The sequence below is a fragment of the Ictalurus furcatus genome, chromosome 19 (genome assembly GCF_023375685.1).
Source record: "Ictalurus furcatus strain D&B chromosome 19, Billie_1.0, whole genome shotgun sequence".
Lineage (NCBI taxonomy): Eukaryota > Metazoa > Chordata > Actinopteri > Siluriformes > Ictaluridae > Ictalurus > Ictalurus furcatus.
Genome location: NC_071273.1, coordinates 9242224 through 9261132, shown reverse-complemented (window position 1 = coordinate 9261132; position 18909 = coordinate 9242224). Strand labels below are relative to the sequence as shown.

Here is an 18909-nt window from a genome sequence, read left to right as displayed (position 1 = left end):
CTCACGCACAGCGGTTTGACTGTGAGCGCATCCGCACTGAGTTATGCAGCACGAGCTTTCACAATAAACACTAATCAAGCTGAATGCAACAATGTGGACTTTACAGTGTGCATTGATTTGGGGTAAGTTTTAATAACTTTCTGTCTCTAAACGAAGGTTTAGTTATGCGATGAAAGTAATTAAATAATCTGATAACGGACTGCGCAGAGATGGTAACTTTTCCCATCTTTAACTGATGGCATCTGTGTGTGTGTGTGTGTGATTAAATATCCTCCATACGAATTTGAGAACAAAACATAAACAGCCAATAATTAGTTCATTAGCTTCGTTTTATGCATTTCATGAAGTATACATTTATGTTTTTCAGTGAAGAATAATTATTTTAATGTACATATATATTTTTTTAACTATTAAGAACCAAAACGTTTACGTTGCATTCCAAACTTTGTGGTCAAACAGGACACCTTTCTTTAGGTACCTGTATGTAGGCCTATGAATATGCTGATATTTAATTGCTATTATCGTTTATAGGCTATATAGAAGCGTATATTTGCAAAGGTTGGATTTACAATCTGCAGTCTAAATCAAGCTGCACCTAAATTTGAAAGAAAATAAGAACCCTAGATCCTGTTCACTCTCTAGTGATGTTAGAGCCATATCGCCCTGGTTTCCCACTGAAGCTAAGCAGGGTTGAGCCTGGCCAGAACCTGTATGGGAGACCTCCTGGGGAAAATTAAGGTTGCTGCTGGAAGTGGTATTAGTGAGCCAGCAGGGGGTGTTTACCCTGTGGGTAGGTCCTAATGCCCCAGGATAGTGACTGGGACACTATACTGTAAAACTGTCTGGGGTAACCCTGTTGCCTGAGAAGGGAATGAGACATTGCATTAGCTCAACGCTGTGGGAAGCACCCTTGCACGCAACCGGCATCTGACGCTTGAGTAACATCATGCCTATATATTACATACACACACACACACACACACATACATACACATACATACACAGCACCTGTGAACTGTGCCGTCAGCCTTATTCTATTCTCAGGGAACAGGGTTACACCCAGATGTTACCTTTCTAAAGGAATGCCACGTTGCATTAGCTTAACGGTGTGGGAACGAGAATACCCACTCCGTCATACCGAGGGTATGGCCTGTACAAAAAGATCCAAGTCTGAGGGTCACTGCAAGACACTCGAGCACCTCCTAAGTGATAGAGATTGTTTCCACTATCCAATTAGAGATGCACTGCTTCAACACAGCATCACTTTTCCTGTCACCGCCAAAGCAGACCAGCAGTTGCTCCGACTTACACCACTGGCCTTTAGAGCTACCTTTAGAGTCAGAAGCTTCTCAGAGGCTGACTCTAAATGCTCAAATGGGGCACCCATCAGATCTTTCAGGACCACAGAAAGGTCCCAGGAAGGTATGTGTGGTCTGGAGATGGGCCTCAGCCACCTGACACCATGCATAAACCTTGAAGTTAGAGGATGTTGCCCCACAGACGCTCTGTCAATAGGGGCATGGCTGGCCGAAATGGCGGCCATGTAGACCCAGATTTTAGAAGGAGCCAACCCCACTGAGAAAGGTCCTTGTAAGAACTCCAGGACTGTAGCTATTGCACAGTTCACTGCGTCTAGCTGACATTCCTCACACCACGAGACAAAAAGCCGCCACTTGAGCGCATACAATTTCCTCATGGATGGTGCTCTAGGGTTCAACATGGTCTCTACAACCTCAGTTGTGGGACAAGAATCTATGAGCTGGTGCCCCTCAGAGACCAGACCCACAGTTACCATAGTTCCAGCCGGGGGTGATAAATCAGCCCTCCGGCTTGAGACAGTAGATCCCTGCAGATGGGAATCTCCCAAGGACTGCCGTCTGGCAGGGATATTACCTCTGAGAACCATATTTGAGTTTGCCAATAAGGTGCCACTAGCAGCAGACGTAGACGGTCTAGGTGAACTCTCGCTAGAACTTGTGGGAGCAGAGCAATCGGGGGAAAAGCATATAGATGTGATGAAAAATTCTCCCTCCCTCAGGGAACGGGGTACATGCTCTATGACCCCTTTGTCCAAGAGGGATCTTACTTCTTGTGCTAACGTCAGGCTCTGCTCTGTGCTGACTCCTGTGGTGAGCACACCTCTGAACCGGGGGAGTCGAGTAACCCTTAACTGGACCCGGTTTTTAATGGTATCCACTAGACATAACATGCCACCCATAGAAGGCAACAGATTACCAGTAGAGACCCACAGGGACCATTACAGTTTCAATTAAAACCAATACAATTCCCAGTATAACCATTAAAACCATTACAAATTCTATTAGGGTTTCTGTTGGGGTTTTTTCATCAGTGACGACAAGCAACAATCAAGTGTTTTATCTATAGGTTTAACACTTCATGTGCAATGTCTTTAAATAAAGTATTAATCTAGAGTCTTATAATCCGAGGATGAATCTTAAAAAGCTACTAGTGCTTAAATCTAACTTCCGTCTTCTGCATATACGTGAGCACACAGATGCCCACAACTGGCTAGAATTACTCTAATTGATTCCATCCTTTGCAGAGCCTGTTTTGTTCCAATACACTCGTAAATATGAACACCTGTGGGTTCAATCTACTACAAAACTACAATCTTCCAAGGTATTCAAAAACTTTTGACCGGTAGTGTTTATGTTTCCGAGGGGACAATGCTCATAGATAGACTATGGTCAAGCTGGACAGTCTGAGGTTTGCTGTATAAACACTCTGATGACAAACTGTACTACTTCTGGTCCCTTTACATGCAGTAATACATACTTGACTTGATGAAGCCGAACAATTAAATCAATTGCGATCATCAGTGTGATCATGATGACCTATTAGGTAGCATTGGGGGCTAACAGCTTCAGCTCCATTTACTGCACAATATTGCCAAAAGTTTTTGGACACCTGATCATCACACCCATATATGCTACTTCCCAAAACTGTTGCCACAAAGTAGGAAGCACATAATTGTATTCCCTGCACTAGAACTAAGTGCCCAAAAGCGAACTCCATTAAGACATGGTGTGTTAAGGTTGGTGTAGAGGAACCAGAGCCCTGACCTCAATCCCACTAAACACCCTTGGGATGAACTGTAATGCAGACTGAACCCCAGACCTCCTCACCCAATATCAGTACCTGACCTCACTAATGCTCTTGTAACTGAATGATCACAAATGCCCACAGTCTTATAGCAGCAAAATGGCAAATAAATCTGGAATGGGATGTTCATAAAGCGCATATGAATGAACACTTTCTTATTGTTCTCCTGTAGCTTTGGGTTTAGCTGTCCCGGCACAGCTTCTTCCTGAAGCTAACAATATGTGTTCAGAGGGAAGCTGTTACCCTGCCACAGGTGACCTGTTGATCGGCAGAGCTCATCGTCTTACAGCCTCGTCCACCTGTGGACTCCACTCTCCCGAACCCTTCTGCATCGTCAGCAACCTAGGGGTAACAAAACTGAACACTCTTCTAAGATCAGCATTATGCCTTCATATTTATTACACAAATAATAAAATTTAAAAAACAATCCATAATAGATTAATCTAATTAAACCACTATGTAAAGCTTGATGTAGTAAGATGTCCATTACGAAGATATCAGTTTTGAAATACCTGTTACCAAGACTTTCCAGGTCAAAACAAGATAAACCTGACTTGATAGACCTAATCCAAAAGGGGGGGAAAAAATGATTTGGGGTGAAATAAAGTACTTGTTAGCTACCAAATAATAAAGCCAAATAAGCAAACTTTGGACCCTGAACAACACAGCTGGTTGATTACATTTAGGCTAAGGAGGAAAGTTTTTGCTGAACCATTCTGCTTAGCTTGGATTCTGCTTGTAAGTCCCTTTGCTAAATGTGTGAATTAGATCACTGTTCTGAAATCCTGAGAGCAGCAATCACACGCATGCCCCAAAGCAGAGGGATAAATACATGCCATAATAAAATAAAGACTAGAAATCTGCTATTTATGTAATTAATTGAACTTATCTAATGTCAGCAATATGTCTCTGATTTCCCCTCTATGTTATACATACAGCTTTTTTGTTGTCGTTGTTTCTGTCTCTATTCTGTCTGCGTGAGTAATTAGACATCACTATGTCTGTCCACTGTATAAAAAGAAAAAAGAAAAATCTACTGTCTGGACAACAGTTGCTTCGTTTGTCGAGTTTGTGATGTGCAGAGGATGATTCATTTCTGTTAGAATGTCCCAACCGCCCTCAGGCGTCTTTCCGAGCTTTTTGACGCGCCACTGTAGTCCACACTGAGAACATTCTGTGTATTCAGAGCGAATTAGAAGTGGGCGTCGAGTCTTGTATTTCGCAATGTAGGTATGTAGACATATGCACACATAGGCGTTCATACATAGTTTGTGTGAATAAACATATTAAACATACGTGCTATATAAACCTTTTTCTCTCGTACAACTAATTCCACCCCATTTATATATATGTATTCCTTTTAAGTTGCCTTTTAAGTAAAAGAGGTTTGAGCTGTGGGCGAAGCTAATTTTGATGCTTGAAAATTATAAAAGGGTAAGCCTGAAATGCAGAGATTAGTGAGGTCATTGCATAGTGATATTGCAAGTCATAGATATCTTTGAAAACGGGTGTTCTAGGTTGGGAAAATTCTTCACATGCTGAAATTTTGACCTTTTCCACTGGATATAGTGGTCAGGGATTAGAAATGATGAAAAATAATTTTTCATGCTTTTTTGGTTCGTTGAGCAAAAGCCATATTTTTGTGTTCCTGTTTGTCTGTTCCTCTTTTATTGGAAACCAGTTAGAATTAAATAAACATATGTTCTTTACGTATGACAGCCTAGGATATAACTACAACCAAACACTGCATTTAACCAGAAAGTTTTATTTATTTTATATTTTTAGGGCATCCCTTTACTTTGCAATGTGATTTGTTGCTAGAAGAATCATAGAAAAAAATACATTCTGCACAGATTTTTTGAAAACCCTATAGAATACAGCATCTAATGTCATATTTTGCTTTAGCTAGGCCTAAGTGTGCAGGAAGTAACAAATTCTGGACAGCAATTTAGGCCTATTGGGAAAATGTATTAGGTTTAAATAATACTTTCTTGAAATCACACTGGAAAGGAAATAAATCAGTCCCGCCAGGATTTTGCGATTTTGCGATCACAGACATTAACGCAAAATCAAGCAAACTCCACAATAATCTCAGGAGCTTGCAATTTTCCTAATTACCTCAGATTTTCCACAGATTTGGTCCAAGACATGTCATGTGACGTCATCACAGTCAATCACCCCCCGCCCAAAAAAAACAACAAAAAACCTGCATTTGAAGACTCCGTTCAGACTGTGGCACAGGAGCATGATGCAATTTTTTTTCACATCAGAGAGCTGCTATCTGATTACAGACTAAATTGATTAGGCTTTTGTCTGTATTGCTACAGCACCTGACCAAAGCATGCCATTCATTCACTATGTGAGGAAATCACACTTAGCTAGCAAGGTTTTAGACATCTTTAGGCAGACTGACTGTGTTTACAACCGGGTTTGTTTAACTGGTAGGATGTTAGCCTAGGGAAGTTTAAGAAGTAGCCTAAGTAAAAACCACGTCCACACTGTTTCGGTGAAGTTATATTTATGGTTTCTTAAATTTGAAGTGTCAGATCATGTTATAGGCAGAAGAAACATTTTGGCCAAAACCTGAATATTTCTTTGTCAGAATTCACACACAGCGACATCCTAAGAGTTTTCCCAGGCTGCCACAGAAACAAGATTAGAATGTGCAGTAAATGTGTAGAAATACCTTTAAACATTAAAAACTGTATCTTTAAGATAAGTGAAAGAATCAACATCTGATTTTTCCTTTATTTGCTGTAATCATTTTCTTCGAATCTAGAAAGTGAACATAGCCAAAAGATAATTGGCCAGCCTAGGTAATAATTCTTAAAGCAATGTTATACAACGCATGCCCAAGCAAATATTATTGACTTTCATAACCTTTAAACCATTTAAGTTTATATTTTACACATAAAATGTTGTGCCACCAGTTGGGGTTTTTTTGTGGACAAAAATTCTTATGAATTTCACTTCTAACTATTTTTATGCACCAAATATCTTGAACACATTACCAATAAACACTCATCATGATCCATTTATCACAGATGAATGAAGCAGCTAAAAACATACAGTATATTTTTTTCAACTTGGCATTTAACTAGCATTTATTTTTTGCTTTAATGTCACTGGCATGTTACGTTTACATTACTTTTATATTATTTTAACTATTCTTAAACAGGTTATACATTTTTATATTTTTATCTGGTTATATTATTATTATTCTACTCACTACACACTGGATGTGGACTCGTCTGATCCACATTCGCAAGTGTGGTATGCAATATATGTGTATGAGTAACAGGTGCAAGACCAAAACATCTGGTGTAAAGATTTTTCTACCCTGATTCCTAAATGCTTTTCTCGATCCATCTTCAGGCTGAGAAGTGTTTTGAGTGTGACTCTCGGGGACTCTACAACAAGGTCACACACCCCAATAGCCACACCATCGACAACGTGGTCACAACCTTTACTCCCAACCGTCTTGTAACATGGTGGCAGTCTGAAAATGGTGAGTGTCCTGTCTGCGTACTGTATGAGGTTCAGGTGAAGATAAATAAACACATGACTAAGCGTTCAATGTGAAGTGAATATCATAAAACCACACACCAGTTAGAATTCCTAGCTCAGTGCCGAGGCTTTTCGATCCTGTCCTACTTCCTGTAGAATCACCCAGTATCTCTTGGGGTGGGACCCCTGACCAGGGAAACCAGAGCAAAAGAGTTCAGCCAAGATGAAGAACAGAGGAAAGGGTGGGAATGAAAAAGAAAAAGAATGAGTGGTGCAGCTGGGTGTGGGAACATTTCCCACTATTTCCCACTGAGTCTCTAGTGATTACTTTCCACAGCACTGAATGATGGGATTCATGGGCAGTTTTGTTCCATCACTAATTCATGATTTATTAGTGTGTCCTGGGTGTGGAATTGTTGGAATTGTAGTTTTGGCTTCTAGAGAGAATTCACTTCTCATGACTCATAGGAAAAGTTCATTATAACCCTCATGCTTACAGTGGTGCTTGAAAGTTTGTGAACCCTTTAGAATTTTCTATATATCTGCATAAATATGACCTAAAACATCATCAAATTTTCACACAAGTCCTAAAAGTTAGATAAAGAGAACCCAATTAAACAAATGAGATACAAATATTACAGTTGGTCATTTATTTATTGAGGAAAATGATTCAATATTACATATCTGTGAGTGGCAAAAGTATGTGAACCTTTGCTTTCAGTATCTGGTGTGACCCCCTTGTGCAGCAATAACTGTAGCTAAACGCTTCTGGTAACTGTTGATCAGTCCTGCACACCAGCTTGGAGGAATTTTAGTCCATTCCTCAGTACAGAACAGCTTCAACTCTAGGATGTTGGTGGGTTTCCTCACATGAACTGCTTGCTTCAGGTCCTTCCACAACATTTCTATTGGATTAAGGTCAGGACTTTGACTTGTCCTTTCCAGAACATTAACTTTATTCTTCTTTAACCGTTCTTTGGTAGAACGACTTGTGTGTTTAGGGTCATTGTCTTGCTGCATGACCCACTTTCTCTTGAGATTCAGTTTATGGACAGATGTCCTCTGTGGACAGATGTTCTCTTTGTCTGCTTTTAGGATTTGTGTGAAAATTTTATGGTGTTTAAGGTAATATTTATGCAGATATATAGAAAGTTCTAAAGTGTTCACAAACTTTCAAGCACCACTGTAAATGACCCACTGTAAATTCTCACTAAATGCAGATCATTACTAAAATTACTATAACTAACCAAAACTGGATAGATACCTCGTCTTTTGCCTTCCTTCAACTGTCCATTTTGGGGGAGCCTCAGCCCACTGTAACCTCATGTTCGTGCTCTTGGCTGACAGGAGAGGAACCCAATGTAGTCTTCTTCTGTTGTAGCTCATCCAGCTCGAGGTTTGACGTTCTCTTGTTGTGCGTTCTGAGATGCTTTACTGCTCACCACAGTTGTAAAGCGTGGTTATTTGAGTTACTCTAGCCTTACTGTCAACTTGAACCATCTGGCCATTCTCCTCTGACCATCTCTCCTCAACAAGGCATTTTTGCCTGCAAAACCACTGCTCACTTGGTGTTTTTTGATTTTCTCTTCAAAAACTCAAACTCTTGTGTGTGAAAATCCCAGGAAATCCGCAGTTTCTGAAATACTCAAACCAGCCCACATGGCACCAACCACCATACCACTGGAATCACATTTTTTCCATTTTGATCTCTGATGTGAACATTAACTGAAACTCTTCATCTGCATGGCTTTATGCTGCCACATGATTGATTGGATAATTGTATGAATGAACAGGGGCGTTCCTAAGTGGCCAGTGAGTATATATGCTATTAGATAAACCAGGATGGAGATAGATAGATAGATTATATTATATATATATATATATATATATATATATATATATATATATATATGTATATGTATGTATGTATGTATGTATGTGTGTGTGTGTGTGTGTACACACACACACACACACACACACACCTCAAGTCACACTTACAAAAATTGAAGGAGATTTTTGCCTTTACCTTGGAAAATCTGCAATTTTATGTGGGGGGATCTTGATGTTTGTTTTAAGCTTCTGGTTACATCTTTCTGGACTGGAAATGAGCTTCACCCACTGCTGAAACATAGACACTCAACTTTCCTTAAAAGGCTACTCACAAGGCATAAGGAGTTTGGGCAGAGGGTATGGGGTGCCTAATGAGAGTACTGTGCTTGTGAGTTACATTGCAGCTTATCCAGAGATGTAGATGGAAGCACACATTTCATCTCCAGACTAGATTAGCTCGTTAATTTGACGCACACAAGAGCACTGAAACCTGTGTCACATATATAACTACTAGCCAATGCTTGAGTTTGTCAGTTTAGTCAGGTTCATGTATTGCATGCCACATAATATTTTCATGAGCATAAAGCTTATTATGGGCGCACGGTGGCTTAGTGGTTAGCACGTTAGCCTCACACCTCCAGGGTTGGGGGTTCAATTCCCACGGCAACGTGTGTGCGGAGTTTGCATGCTCTCCCTGTGCTGCGGTGGTTTCCTCTGATTACTCCCCCAGTCCAAAGACATACGTGGTAGGCTGATTTGCATGTCTAATTGGGTGTGTGAATGTGTATGTGTATGTGAGTGTGCCCTGCGATGGAATGGCACCCCGTCCAGGGTGTACCCCGCCTTGTGCCTGATGCTCCCTGGGATAGGCTTCAGGTTCCCTGTGACTCTGAAGGATAAGCAGCATAGAAAATGGATGGATGGATTATTTTACACCAAGTGCATTGCCACTGTATATTATCGCATACATTTTTTTAATCCAATGAGATTTTTACTCCCACACTTTGTGGCTATATCACCCATGTACTCTTTAGATTATGGACATACACTGTCCTGAATGAAAGCTAATGCAATAATAATAATAATAATAATAATAATAATAATAATAATAATGTGACAGTTTAAATTATTATTGAATATTACATAAGTCAAGTTTATATGCATAAAATTACATTACACATGACTGGGAAAAATCTCCTCTGACCTCATCTGCATCTCGGGTGAAACTATGTAGTGTCGCAACTCCAAGGTTGGTTTAAGTTGACTAGTGTCTGAAAAAAGGTGATTATCAGTGTTATCAGCTGTCCCATTTCCTCCATGTCTTACTAACACTCCCTGTACACACACCTGCTATTAGGAGGATCCCCAGTTACAAAAAGGCTTTTGGTTCTTCCATTAATATTGATTACATTGCTAATAATGAGGATGAGATACAATGTTGTTGTTTTTTTTTTTAAAAAAACATTACTATTACATTTCTATAAAACATAAACAAATGTCCTGGGTCATTGGATGTTCTTTGCTAAGTAGTGAAAAGAGTTCAGTTAGATGAGAAATTGGAACATCTATCTGACATACACTCAACTCTTTGTTTCTGTCACAGGAGTAGAAACTGTGACCATTCAACTGGACTTAGAAGCTGAGTTCCACTTCACACATATCATCATGACCTTTAAGGTAACACACACATACTATGTCTATATACATGACACAGGAAGCAGGAATCTCCTGCTTCTGAGGAATGTAGAATATACATGTAAGTGAGTTTCATTTTTCGAGTCAGTGTCAGTTTTGTGTAAACTTTGTGCATTTTGTGTGTGTGTGTGTGTGTGTGTGTGTGTGTGTGTGTGTGTGTGTGTGTGTGCGTGTGATGTGCTCGGCATACAGACGTTTCGTCCTGCGGCGATGGTGATTGAGCGTTCATCAGATTTTGGGCAGAGCTGGCAGGTGTACCGTTACTTTGCTTTCAACTGCTCCGCTTCTTTTCCAGACATCTCCCAGGGTCCAGTCAAGAGTGTTGATGATGTCATCTGTGACTCCCGGTACTCTACCATTGAGCCTTCAACAGAGGGAGAGGTCTGCATAACGCACACAGACACTTTTTTTTAACAAAAAATCAAAAGGTTAAACAATAAAGACAAATTTTCACAGCCTCATATTTACCAAGGGCGCCAATATTAGTGGAGGGCACTGTATATCCATAGTACTGCTGCAGCATCTGGCAAAATAATGCTGCATAGACATGAAAGTAAGGCATGTGAAAACAAGATTAAGTTAAATTATTTTGGATTAAATGAACGGGAACTTTAACTTACGAGATGTCGAGTCATTGGGGCAACAACAAAAGCTATGTTAGGTTTGCAGGACAGTGAATTTATTTAGTTAATACATTTTGCTGAGTTGCGCACAGTGACTTGTTGTTAGCATGTTTGCCTCACATCTCCAGGGTTGGGGGATTGAATCCCACCTCTGTCCTGTATGCCTGGAGTTTGCCTGTTCTCCCCGCACTTCAGGGGTTTCCTAAGGGTACTCCGGTTTCCTCCCCCAGTCCAAAGACTTGCGTTGTAGGCTGATTGGCATGTCCAAATTGTGCGTAGTATGTGACTGTGTGTGCAATCATGCCCGTCAATGGGTTTGCACCTCGTCCATGGTGTCCCCCGTCTTGTGCCCCGAGTCCCCTGGGATAGGCTCCAGGCTCCCTGCGACCCTGTAAGCAGTATGGAAAATGTATGGTTTGGATGGACATTTTGGTGAACTAAGAAAAGGATTATATTTCATTCTGTAGCATCTCATTGTCTCTCTGGAAGTCTGTTTCAATCTTTGTGTTTGTGTGTGTGTGTGTGTTTAGGTGATTTTCCGAGCGCTTGATCCTGTGTTTAAGATCCCTGATCCCTACAGCCAGCGAATCCAGAGTAAGTAATGAAAAGACCAGGCCCTTTGTACAGAGAGATCACAACTTGAACCTTAAGGCATGTGAATAGGAAGAATATTTTCCTCAAATCTGTATAAAAGGCTGGATATTTTGTCACTGGCTATATGTTTATATATCTATCTGTTAATAATCTGAATGAAAATGTTTATGTATACACCTAAATCAAGATTAAATTGAATGTAAGGAATAAAACAAGATGGTGTATGCTGTTATAGGAAAATAATCAATGGTGAGGTGGTGTGATGTGGCTGTTAATACTCAGAAGTTTCCACAAGAACCGCATGTCCTGAAGTGTTGTAATCTTAGTCCTCTGATTACATTTTATTAAAGATTTATTAAAGAACAACCACAAAACAAATTGGTTCCTGTAATCACTTACGTTATAACAGTTGTCCCCTCTCCAGCCTGGTTTTTATTTTTGTGATTTTAAGTTAATATGACAAACAGTACAGCTTTTGATGAAAAAGAGAAACAGAAAAAAAAAGCCTTCCATCCTCTAGACTGACATCATTTAGGACCATGTACACACAATCAAAAATGTCAGCTAATACACTGAGCTACCATTAGCTACATCGCTATTAGTTACTCATTGTTTTGGCAACCTTGACACCAAATGCTGCTCCTCATATTCACGTGAATGTGATTCCTATTGGAAGGACTCAGTGTGAACACAACCACTGTTAATGGATTTATGTACAGCGTGTGTTTTTGCATCTGCGTAGACCTCTTGAAAATAACTAACCTGCGAGTGCGGATGATGAAGTTACACACCCTCGGCGATGACCTGCTGGATGGCCAAGATGAAGTGAAGCAGAAGTACTACTATGCTCTCTATGATATGGTTGTCCGTGGCAACTGCTTCTGTTACGGCCACGCCTCCGAGTGTGCGCCGGCGGACGACAGTGAGACGGGGCCTGAAGGCATGGTAAGGTGGAGTCATCCAACCTTCAGCACAGACAGCAGTGAAAGTCACATTCACAGTGTGTGTGTGTGTGTGTATAATATTTTTTATATATATATATATATATATATATATATATATATATATATATATATATATATATGTATGTGTGTGTGCGTGTGCATGTGCTCATGATTACATAGGTCTATGGTCATTGTGTGTGTAATCATCACACGGCTGGCTTAAACTGTGAGAAGTGTCGAGACTTTTATCAAGACGCACCGTGGAGACCTGCAGAGGGCCGAAACACCAACGCGTGCAAGAGTGAGTCACATACACACACATATATACACACACACACACACACACACACACACATACACACACATACACACACATACATACACACACATACACACACATATACACACATATACACACATATACACACACACATATATATATACACATACACACTTTTTGTCTGTCTGAATTTTTGTTACTGACATGCATCTGCATATGTGTGTGTGTGTGTGTCAGGATGTGAGTGTAACCAGCACTCGTATGCGTGCCACTTCGACATGGCGATGTACGTGTTGTCGGGGAACATGAGCGGAGGAGTGTGTGATGATTGTCAACACAACACACAGGGGCAGCACTGTGAGGGTTGCAAGCCCTTCTACTACCAGCATCCTAACAGGGACATAAGAGATCCTCGCATCTGTGAACGTTAGTATGATAGTGTACTAACATACTGTGGTTTTACTGTCTGGATGATGTTTCTGAATTTATATGCTCAAATTATGTATTTAATGAAGCTGGAACCATTAATCTCTGCTTGATCTCCATATACAGTAAATAGTATAAATAATTGGGTAATCATTTTCCAAATTTCTCCCCCTTTAGTACTAATTTTGGGTAAAGCTGCTTTTTTTTTCCCCCTAATTAAAGCATGTCCAGATTGTTGCAGCAGAATTAAAGAGAGAGCTAAATGATAAATCACAGGATTAATGAATACTTATTTAATAGTGTATTGAAGAGACCCAGAGATTTTGCACTAAGCTTAGAGAGAGAAAGGCTATGCCTAGAACAAGTTTTAAGAAAGTTTGTGCATAAGAAATCAGTAATTTCACAGACATGATTGATAAGTGGCATGAGAGCTCCTCATAATCAGTTTAGCTGGAATTATGAATTTCTGCATATACATGGTGAGGAGTAGGAATACTTGTAATATAAAATCACATTCTATGCATAGAAATATGCATATGCACCAAACTATGGGTTGAAACTCACAGTAAAGTGACAACTCACTTTACTGTTTGTCTGTCTACTGCCTACCCGTGTCTGGATGCCTGCGTGAACTTCTTTTCTATACTCTTCTGGCATTACTGAATCATGTGCATGGTTTCACAGAAAAAGAAACAGGAGCAGAAATACCAATATGTACTGAAATACACTGAGTGAAGTATGTACAAGAATGTCATGAAAGGTTTTGTGAATAGTGTTCCTACGGGAGATAGTGAGACCACACCCCTTTGGTGGAGCCTCCCGAAGCCACATTCAAATGAGGTATCTGATATCTGGTCGAAATCAAAACACTCCCGGCCGATTTTTCGGTTAATTCAGAAGTTACCATCATTGCTATACAGTATGATGACAGGCTGATTCTTAATAAATGCTTCAGAATGTGATAGCCATCACAAGCCACTACAACGTTAGCTCAGCATGCTCGGGACCGTTGCGTATGCACATTGTCGCACAAAAAATTATAACACGTCATCGAAGATGTTGAATCCATTCCACAACTGGCCTTTCAGCTTCGAGCACATTGCTCAGGAGATGGATGTTGACCAATGTAATGCGTTGCTTGGTTGCACAATGTTTTGACGAATTTTGAACATATTTGGAAGAAACTCTACGAAAATGATCTCTTCTACAGTGGGGGCGTTGTTCAACTAGTGGTAGACAGTAAAGTTTTCAAATGTAGTGTATTTTGGAAGAGAAATGATGCAAAAACAGGAAGCAGATATACACATATAAACACAGATAAACACTTCTAGAGTCAAACAATCAGAAGTGTGTATCAAGGACCACAATGTAAACGCAGCCATTGTTATGATTGTTATGATACTGCTCACGTAATCCACTGATCCCTGAAGATCGTTTGTATAATTGTGTGTTTGCAGCGTGCGACTGTGACTTACGGGGCTCACTGAACGGTGGTGTGTGTGACAGCGTGACAGACGTAATGAGGGGACTTATCGCTGGTCAGTGTCGCTGTAAGCAGAATGTGGAGGGAGAACGCTGTGATCACTGCAAACAAGGACACTACGGACTTGGCCAAGACCTGCTAGGCTGCCTCCGTGAGGAAACACACACCCATACACTCTTTCACATATGTACACACACACACAGCTGGTTTTCATCTTTGTGTTATAACAAACTGTGGAATACTTCCTGTTTATTTCTGTGTGTGTGTGTGTGTGTGTGTGTGTGTGTGTGTGTGTGTGTGTGTGTGTGTGTGTAAATCCAGCATGCAGCTGTAATCCTCTGGGCACACTTCCTGGAGGAAGTCCCTGTGACACGGCTACAGGAATGTGTTATTGCAAACGCCTTGTCACCGGGCGAAACTGTGACCAGTGTCAGGTGAGAGAATGTTTGTGTGTGTGTGTGTGTGTGTGTGTTTGTGTGAATATCTAAATCAGTGTACGTGTGCTTATGTCTAAATGAGTGTCTTTGTGTCTCAGCCTCAGCACTGGGGCCTGAGCACAGATAAGGATGGTTGTCAGCCATGTGACTGCGATGTTGGAGGAGCTCTGAACAACGAGTACGAGCAAACAGCCTTCCATACACGATGAGAACAACAGATGAATTTACTGCATTTCCCCCTCAGTCTCATACAATATTGTCTTAATCTGTCAACACTAATAGCATTGCCAATTGCCATCTCTCTCTCTCTGTAGTTGTTCTCCACAGACAGGGCAGTGTGTGTGTAGAGAGCACATATCTGGCAGACGTTGTGACAGCATGAAGCCTGGTTATTATTTCGCTGCCCTTGACCACTACACTTACGAGGCAGAGGAAGCTGCATTCGATCCGGTTAGTCCCACCTCCCATGGGAGTTTGAGTATCACATTTTCTATAAAGAATCTCCTAAAATCCATAAAATGCACCGGTGCTGACATAAAACCTCAGAGACTAACCATATATTGACAATCTTCCCGAGAAGATACAAAGCAATGAGAAAAAAATCAGCAGAAGATATCGTAGTTCAGGAGCTTAACAGTGTTTAATGTTCCAAAGCTCAAATTACGTACATCTGGTACTGGAGCTGGAGACAGACTCGGGAGAAGGTTTAGCCTCAATGTGCTGGAGGTTTACTAACAAAACAGTATCGTAAAACTGGCAGTAAGTCCCAACAGTTTGGATCCAAACAATGAACAAAACGGCAAATCCAGCATGGAAGTAACAAATGGTGCAAGGGTCATAAACAACGACTCAGAGCTTACTCAATGAATGTACTGGCAAGACCTTACAGTAAGTCAGTGCATGAGTGAGTCTTTTTATAGTCCATAAACAGGAAGTGACTGTGGAACAGGAATGTGTATGCTATTGGTACAAGAGAAGTCATAGTCTCAGACTTGAAGGAACAATATCATCTGCTAATAACAGAGATTAGCAGCTCTAGCCATTAAACCTTGGCTGGGTGGCTGTGTCAGAAATTCTAATGGTTTCCAGTACAAATACTGTACCATTACAAACCATCAGCTAACCATTTAAACCATTACTGGTCCTTAATGGTATCCACTAGAAATAAAATGCCACCAATATAAGGCAACAAAAACCATTACAAATTCTATGAGGGTTTCTGTGGTTTTATTCAAGCAGGGTAGACTGAACAAGAAACACCCTTAAAGCTGCAGTACGGATCTTTTGCCTCTCTATCGCCATCTCTGTTGGAAACATAAAATTGCAAGTTACTTGAGGAGTTATTTATTTATTTATTTATTTATTTATTTAAAACGCGGGTTGTGCTTTGGCACTGCTCCTCGGCATGGATGAATATGAGGGGTTTTTTTAGGCCAGCCCAGACCTTAGCACCACCCTGATTCCCTTGACAAAAATCCACCAGGATTTAAAAGAAAATAAGTTCTGCGACCAATGAAAGTTTTTGATTTCGTGTATGTTTTGTTCATCAAGATAATCTTCACAAGCGAACACAGCGTTTATAAATTTTGAAGCCTAAATACAATCGGCAGAAGTAAAGGCTATAAACGAACTACACCATGATCGCATGACTTCAGCGTCACCACCACTACGCTTCCGACAACTCTTTCAATCTTTATTTAGAAAAACTCTACAAGTGGAAAATACTATAAACTGATAAATCTACAAGATGGAAAGGTTGAGTTGTAAGAGCACGAATATAAACACAACGAGGATGTAGAAGATGAGATTTCCTGTTCGGCGTGATGACGTTTAATGTCGCCGACAAACTCTGTAGTCACTTGTTAGCAACCGTCTTTTTCAAGACATGTAAAAGCTTTAAAAATCACGAGTGGGGTATTACTGATGTATTTTATGTCATAGAATAACACGTAAAAATGTCTCGAGCTTGTGTTAACTACAGGCCTTGTTTCAGAATAAACAAAAACCCATCGACTTCAGGACCATGAAGTGCTAAAAGTCATTTCCGGGTGTTAGGATTCATTCCTGCAGCACTCTGTACATATGGGTTGTGTATTAGCTCCAATACTTGACAACGGAGTTAGCGGCGAACACGGTTTTATTTATTATTTTATTATTTATTTATTTTATTTGTATAGCGCTTTTTACAATAGACATTGTCTCAAAGCAGCTTTACAGAAATATCAACATGGTATACAGATATTAAAGGTGCAAATTTATCCCAAGTTTTCTTAGAGTATAAAATAATAAATTTTAAAAAACAACATAGGAAACGCGATACCTAGCTGAATCAAGTGAACAAGTGCACTAGTGTTAGCTAGCTACCTACTGAGCCACTGAAATGTCTTACCTGTTCAGCAAAAAATAAGCCATCTCTGCATCAGTCTTCAATCCCTTCAGATCTCAGAGTTTTCACCTCCTCTCAAAAGCCACGCCGATATTTATTCTCATTTTATCACAGGCTCTGTCACTTTCCCCTTCGAGGTTTCTTGCTTTTAACAACAGCTGATTCCCCAGATGTCAGCGATGATTGTGTTTAGAACGATCCAGATTAATGCAGCACACGATCTTAAGTCTTCTCAAAATCTACACCGCCATACAAGTCCCTGTGAAAGAGAGAAGCAATAACGTATCAGAACGACCGGATTCATATAAAGTTGTGATTTTCTTTGCAGCTAGCGCTACCGTCGGGACTGCTGTTATAGAAAATTTGTCAAACCGATCTGAATCAGGAATTCAGGAGCGCTCTAATAAAAACAAATGACACGTAAAAATCTTATCTACTACTATTTAAAAAAAAAAAAAAAAAGTATTTCACACAGTTATCCTGTGGCTGATTGAGAGAACAGCTTATTAGGCATGCAGATGTGAGCTATATGTGCTTATTGTGTAATAACTGTATCCAGGCAGTAACTGTGGTGGCGAGGCCTCTGCCTGCAGATCGGCCCCCGACCTGGACTGGTATTGGGTTCGCCAGCGTACCTGAAAGAGAAACATTGGCGTTTACCATTGACAACATCCCACAGTCTATGGAATATGACTTGTTGATCCGCTATGAACCTCAGGTAACACACACACACACACACACACACACACACACACACACACACACACACACACACACACACACACACACAGTAAACCAGCTGTATCTGCTTTTGATATCGGAGAAGAGTTCTGTAAAATTAAGCCACTACCATTTTTTTTTTTTTACCAGTATGGATAACATCCGTGCTAAATAATTAAATAATTTAGATCAGTGTGATTACATTATGTATTACATTTTTGGGTTCCATTATAAACATCACAAATAACTGAGGTGAAGAAATATGTGACAAAGGAGACGTCACCCCCAGTGTCTTCGTCTTAGCTGCAGCCCAGCACACACACACTTAAAAAATACAGAAAAAAATGTGCATGAATTGAATTAATCTATTGATTTGTGCGCATCTGTTCCTAAGGGTGTTGATGTGTGTGTGTGTGTGTGTAGTTGCCAGATGTGTGGGAGGAGGTGAGGATAAATGTAATACGTACTGATCAACCTTCCCCATCTGCACACTGTTCAGCTCCTTACGCTGACCAACAGACCACATCACTTCCTCCAAGCTCCAGGTAGTGTGTGTATGTGTGTTAAGAAGCATGATGTGTAATACGGTTATGTTTGATGTTATATAACGTATAGATACTATTGTATGGTTGTACTGAGAGAAGAAGCTTTGTATTATAGAGCTACTGTCCATTAACAGTTGCATTAACACTTGAGTCGGATCATTTAAGGAAACTGACGTGAGATTGTTTTTTACGAAGTAGAATTAATTCCTGCGTTTTACCTAACCTTCGCCTGTGCAGTTTTCTCTTGTTGAGTATTATTTGCAGAACTGTGACGATTAACTGCTGAGCCAATTTTGCTGTGGTCACATCCTGGATC

The 18909-nt window shown here is 40.3% G+C and overlaps 1 protein-coding gene across 1 annotated transcript in view; it reads left to right on the top strand.

Moving 5' to 3' along the window:
- The window catches only part of lamb1b (laminin, beta 1b), a 42686-nt gene continuing 23777 nt past the window's right edge, over positions 1 to 18909 (top strand). Inside the window, exons 1-15 of the mRNA XM_053650871.1 lie at positions 1 to 122; positions 3296 to 3471; positions 6499 to 6631; positions 10064 to 10137; positions 10348 to 10536; positions 11309 to 11372; positions 12115 to 12317; positions 12497 to 12617; positions 12834 to 13022; positions 14480 to 14656; positions 14827 to 14939; positions 15041 to 15120; positions 15257 to 15392; positions 17888 to 18046; positions 18472 to 18593. Of these exons, the coding sequence (XP_053506846.1) occupies positions 92 to 122; positions 3296 to 3471; positions 6499 to 6631; positions 10064 to 10137; positions 10348 to 10536; positions 11309 to 11372; positions 12115 to 12317; positions 12497 to 12617; positions 12834 to 13022; positions 14480 to 14656; positions 14827 to 14939; positions 15041 to 15120; positions 15257 to 15392; positions 17888 to 18046; positions 18472 to 18593 (1967 nt within the window). The 5' untranslated portion in view covers positions 1 to 91. The remainder of the gene's footprint in view (positions 123 to 3295; positions 3472 to 6498; positions 6632 to 10063; positions 10138 to 10347; positions 10537 to 11308; positions 11373 to 12114; positions 12318 to 12496; positions 12618 to 12833; positions 13023 to 14479; positions 14657 to 14826; positions 14940 to 15040; positions 15121 to 15256; positions 15393 to 17887; positions 18047 to 18471; positions 18594 to 18909) is intronic.